Here is a 6,000-nt window from a genome sequence, read left to right as displayed (position 1 = left end):
CAACTCAGATAAATGATGACCTTGCTGTGGAAAATGCCAATTGCTGTTTTGGCTGGGAAAAAAAAATTCAACAATTCTGAAATTTTGTGTGGAATTTTGTCATTCTTGCTGTTACTTACCATGGGAAATCCTCTGCTTTATTACATGGCAAATTCAATTTGATATTCAGTCACTGTTGGGTTCTTCAGAACTTGTCCAAACTGCCCAAGACCCCTGGCTGCGACCCTTCCAGGCCAGCGCATGAGCTGATTGATAACCTTGGTTGTTACAATGTAGGAAAACTAGACCCATGCACTCTGTGGTTCTTTTCTGTGCAACACAGATGCTAAAACTTCCTGGGGAGTCCACTGATTTGTCATGAGGAAATGAAGAGCCAAAAGCACCCAGAGAATGCCTGTTCTCCGAGTAGCAGAAGTGCCTGCTAGGGAATGACGAAAAGGGAAAACAACCTCTGAGCTGCAAACACACACTGAGAGGGAGTGAGCTGCAAATATCCTTTCTCTAGCTAACCTAATAAAGATCTAGACATAAAATAAAAACAAGTTGGTGCATGTCCTTTTGATCACAGTCTGCTTATTCTCCAACCCTGTCACACCCTCTAATTTACAAACATACATGTACTTCAAAATAGCGAGCTTATCTATGCCCTAAGATGATAACTCACTTCACATTGACAGAAAAAGTTGCTTACTGATACCTTTCTGGGCTTAGACATGCATAAAAACCCCTCACTCTTGTTCCCTGTAACTTGCAAAGATACATGTGCTTCCTTCTAACCCAGTCTTATCTTGGCATATCTGCTCTAAAAATCAGAACAACAAGTCTTAACATTCACAAACTAGCATTTTTTCTATGAAGCTCCGTGGCTTCTTCTTTCAATAAAACTGGTTATTATTTCAAAATATATATACAACTCTCAGCAGAAATTTGGTGCTACATCTTCAAGTGTCTGAGGGAGCCACAGTTCTATGTGGTTATTTACACTTCCACAAGTCCTCATATGTAACCTCACCAAGGAGCAAACGGATAGAATTTGTACTGTAAGATCCCATATGTAGTTAAGCAGTTCCCCTGGAATGGGCCATTTATAGTCGTGGACACTAAGTGCCTGTGCAGTGGTGCAGGCACTCAGCTGCATGCACTGCCAGGATTCTGTTGGCACATGTGTGTATGTGTGTGAGGAAAAAATGCATGGAGATCCCTGCCTGCCTCACTGGGCAGATGGCAGAGCAGACAGTGAAGGCAGACACACACTCGTATGGTGGAGCGTGGCCACTGCACACCTTGTCATGCCAGTGTGAAAAAGACAGTTGCAGGTTGCTGGTTTTGCAGCCATTCATTTTACATCTTGTGGGGAGGGGGGTAAAAAAAGGATTTTTTCAGTTCCTTTTTTCCTTTTGCCCCCCAGTAAGCATCACTGGAAGAAGACCAAAGCAGAGCAACTATAAGTTAAATACACACTTGAGCTTAGCTGCATTACATAACTCTGTAGGAGAAGCAGGCTGAAAAGATAATTTTTTTTTGTTTCTTTGTTTGTTTCACTTAAATCTCTGTGTTTTATTTCTTTCTTTTCATCTCTTAGCTCCCATCATTTTTTCCTCCTAGGTTCCATCATCCTCTGAAGAACGCTGGGTTTCGCAGGCAGGCGGCTAGTCACCTGCAACAACCGAGGGGTCCCGCAGAAGCTTCCAGGCTGCTGTCCGTGTCAGACGCCAGGGTTTGATCCGTGGACATGGATGAGATGTCGTTGACAGATGAGGATGGAGGGAGGCTCTCACTGCTGTTCACTGCTGCACCTGTGCTACGAAAACGAACACCAACGTGATTAAACCCGAAACCCCAGAAGGTGCCATGTGTTAAAGAGCAGACGGTGCTTACCTGGTGGTATGCAGGCCATTTTATCCAGTGGCAAACCTCAGCAGGAAATGGGCCATACAAACTTTAGACATTGGATAATATTAAATATCTTACCAGGAAATTCCACCCCTCACCAGTCTGCTTTGAAAAGCTATAGGTCATACAGTGTTCGTCACCCCACTTCGCTCTAGTCCGCTTGGAGTTCCAGAACACCCAACAGCATGCCAGGGTCATACAAGGTGTGCCAAAACAAAAACAGACCCCACCTATTCCTCATCAATTCCTCTCATATATTCCTCATATTCTCATAAATTCCTCCATATTCTTCTCACAAAATTCCAGCTTTCTTAGTGGCTTAGTCTAATAGAGTGGGTGGGATCAAATCACCCCGTGGAAATGCAGAGTGGTTTCTTTCCCTTACTAAGGATTAGGGCACTAAGCCCAGGATTTCAGCCAGGACTGTATTTTTGTACAGCCAAGTTTACTTTGCCTCTCTAAAAGTATGATGGTAACAGATGTTATTGCAAAAAATCACTTTGACTTTATGAAATGAAGAATGAACCTTCCTGAGATTACCATTAATGCACCTGAACATTCATCACATCCCTGAATATCATCAGAAATTATCTGTCTGATCAATTCAGACAACTGAATGACAAATACAGAGCCATGTAAAGAATGTATTTATCATGCACCTATGATTGCTTAACTGCTACTGCTCATTAACCTCAGCTCAAACTAAAGTTTGCAGAGTAGCATAAACCTGTTTGATTGGGTTTTTTTCCCACTGAACTTCCAGGCAATGGTTTCCACTGAACTTCCAGGCAATGGTTTGGTTTTTTTTTTTTTTTGTTCTCTTATACCAAAATTAACACTGTCTTCAGTTTGAGAGAGATACATTAATTTCCATTAAATATTCATGATAATAAAATGTGTCATTTTGTATGATCTTGCATAGCAAGAAATTACAGCTAGGCAGGTGACATGGTCTTTGTTCTGTAGATAGATGCCATTTCATTCTTCTGTCTGAAAAGTGTGCTCAGCCAACTTTTACAAATTTTCATTTCCACCAAATGGCTAGAAATGAACATCTATTATCCAGTAAAACTACACAACTCATATATTCCTAATACAGAGATTAAAAGTTCTCCCTACGGCCTAGGCAAAGTATATGCTGCAATAGCAAAAGGAAAGGATTTTTGTCAGTTTCTAGTTTGCAAAAAAACATTAATTTGAGAAAACAAGCCACCATACCATACCTCCAACCACTATTCTATATTCCTCAACTTTTTCTTCCCTTTATACATATCCACTGTAAATATGCACAAAACAGAGACAGATATGCTCACATTTAGAGCTCCAGATGGGAACTGCTTTCTGCTGTTCTAGTTGTACATTATGGCATCAGAACCAATTAAATTCATTTACTCTCCTGATACATTTGAAAATAAAATAGCTAATTTGTAGGTGCTGCAGAAAGAGCAATCTTAATGAAGTCTGACTAGTGGCTGCAGACAGCAATCGTCCATCCTCTCTGTCATAAATAGTGTTTCGCAAAGTGTTATTTATGTGTATCTCATAATTCAGTACAATCCTGTTACTTCATGTTTACATGTTATTTAATCATGTGGTATTTTATGAAAATACTAATCAGTCAAGACAAGTGCATTTATGGGTAGTCAAAATATGACTGAATTAATTCGTATTAATGACTAAACAATATATTACCTTTCTATGTTTACCATGCTGGGCAGAAGCCTGCCATTAAGTCATGGATACTGTCCTAAGAATAAAATGGAAAGAATTCCAGCAGGTTTAAACAACTTTTGATCAAACTGCTGCTTTCTTGGATGAACATGCACTCAGCTAGGCAAAATAACTGAAGAAATAGCTGCAGAAATTGTATGGGTGAAAATTTTGTTACACTCTGTCTGATTCAGCACCACTGAATTCAATAAACCCTGCTATGATCTTCTCAGCAAGTATCAGTGCAGCCCACGAGTTTCTGGAAATTGCATTTTTATGGCTATTCCTATCTTTCAGCACAATTCCATATGACACAACACAGATGTGACAGCTCCTGCTGCAGCCCCAAAGTACCCAGACTCATGAAGTATCCACAAAAACAAAGGAAACCATGCTAAACCTCAATGACAGAATTAAAGAGCTCAGCAGCACAAGGCAGCACTTGGGCAGCAACCCTCAGAAGCCCAAACAAAGCTGTCCCAGTCAGTAAGGAATGCTTCATTTGCTGTGCTACAGCAGTTTGCTCCTGGAGGGATGTGTGCCAGGTGAGACAGTGCAGATGTGACACAGGTGCACTCAAAAGAGAAAAAGAGCCCTATTTATGAAGTTGCTGTTTGGCAGGAAGCTTCTCACTGACTGCAGGATTGAGGAAAAGTGCTAAAGGTTAGAGCAGGTGAGAAACAGTTCCTGGGATCTGTTCCTGGTGCTGCTATTGCCTTGACAGCTTCTCTTTTAAAGCACACATCAGCTTGTGTGCTGTAAAGAAGGGATTCTTTCCTGAAAGGGCTCCTGAGAAATGCTGCTAAATAGCACCAATGGAAGTGCCTCTCAGACTTCAACTCAAGTGATGCAGACTTGGGGTAAAAAAACTGAAAGGAGAACTGCAGCTTTTGCAGTTTCCAAAAAAGCTCAGTGTCTGTACTGGGGATCTGCTCAGCCTCTCATAAATCGTGTGAATAGCAGCTCCTGGGATCGAGTGTCACAGTGCTTGGCAAGTCCAGCAGCTGCTCAATTTAGAGTCTGCACATGACAGAGGAAGTGTCCTACTAGTAAAGGTGTCCAGTAGTTCCTGGGTGATGGCAATTCAGACAGCAAGTAAAGGGCAGGAAATGAAGACTAAAAGATCCATTTTCACCTAGAAAGGGAATGCTACAAATAAGCTGCATTAAGATCTCTGCTATTTACTGTACTCTGTACCCAGAAAGGAGAGAGTTGAAAATGTTATGTGTGAAACTACAGCTGGTTAGTGAAGGCTAGAGGAGAGTGTGAGAGGAGGTTAGATACTATGGACAGAACTTAAGTTTAATTCTAAATAATCTACAGCTTTGTATTAAACTTATTTATTTTTTCAAATGCTGCTGCTTGGTAATAACAGAGACACTCTTTTTGGACAGGCAGAAGTGGCCTCTGCTGGGAACAATTTTTGACATTGTTGATTTTGTTCACTGAACATAAGCATGAGGGGCAGCTGCTTGAGTTTCCAAGCTGATATTTTGTACTAACCAATTCTCCACAGAAAAGAGATTGACAGCCTGATACACAGGCACTCTACGTGGCTCTATCAATGAGCAATTATTATCCCTGATGCTGTCAGCTTCAGCAGTCTCCCCCAAAACTCTTATCAAGTAATCATGGAAACTAAGCTCCAGCTTGCTTGCCATGATTATTGATAGAGCACTAAATCTCAGCTTCCTGAATTCTTGCCAAGAATACCATCCAATAAGCAGAGCCTCTCTCATTTTCCTTATGCTCAGAACTGGTGTTTTACCTCTTTCTTCCATTATTTCATTCAGCTGAAAATCTAAGTCAGGCACACAAATTGAAGAAAAACAGGAAATCTACTGTTTCATGAAACAGCCTCATCTGAGAGCAGTTTGAAATATTTTATGAGCTTGTTGGTGCCTAACATTCAAAAAACAGTCAAAGAGAAACAGCAGAACACATTCTAGGTAAAAAATTACAATTTTGTGTGTTTGAAAATATTTTACATAAACAATAAAAACCTTCCACATAGCAAAAACAGAATATGAAATTAATAAAGAAATTCCTGGGTAGTTTATTCCTGAAACAAGCACCTATAGTGTTTCTTAATCATAAATCAACCTGCAGCCACAATTCTGCAAGAAAGAAAAATTTAAGGATGAGGATTTATCAGATAAGTTTTAGGGGCCCAGATTTCTTTTCAGTGGTGGCACCATAGTTAGGTAAATTAAATCTGCAAGTTCTGTTCTTTGCTACTTGGCAAGAACACAGTGGATTCTTTCCAATATATTACTTCATCCATGTCAAAATCCAGGTGCAGGGCTTCTGCTCCAACATCACCACCCAGCACTTTATTAACTCCCTCCATTATTGACGTGTTCCCCCTTGTCCTGTCAATTACTAGTGATGTATTCT

At 40.5% G+C, this 6,000-nt stretch overlaps 1 protein-coding gene across 4 annotated transcripts in view; it reads right to left on the bottom strand.

Annotated features, from left to right (window-relative positions):
• Positions 1-413: 413 nt before the first annotated feature.
• The window catches only part of MAPK10 (mitogen-activated protein kinase 10), a 140,282-nt gene continuing 134,695 nt past the window's right edge, over positions 414-6,000 (bottom strand). For 3 of the 4 annotated variants that reach the window (XM_054296077.1, XM_054296078.1, XM_054296080.1), the window contains one exon: positions 414-1,796. In XM_054296077.1, the coding sequence (XP_054152052.1) occupies positions 1,654-1,796 (143 nt within the window). In that variant the 3' untranslated portion in view covers positions 414-1,653. Of the gene's footprint in view, positions 1,802-6,000 lie in introns of all 4 variants that reach the window. The other variant, XM_054296079.1, reaches the window with a different exon arrangement.

Source organism: Melozone crissalis, unplaced genomic scaffold, assembly GCF_028551555.1.
Source record: "Melozone crissalis strain CALT ecotype California unplaced genomic scaffold, PUWL_Pcris_2 ptg000006l_1, whole genome shotgun sequence".
Classification (NCBI taxonomy): domain Eukaryota; kingdom Metazoa; phylum Chordata; class Aves; order Passeriformes; family Passerellidae; genus Melozone; species Melozone crissalis.
The sequence above is the reverse complement of the archived record's forward strand: the minus strand, read 5'-3'. Positions and strand labels throughout refer to the sequence as shown.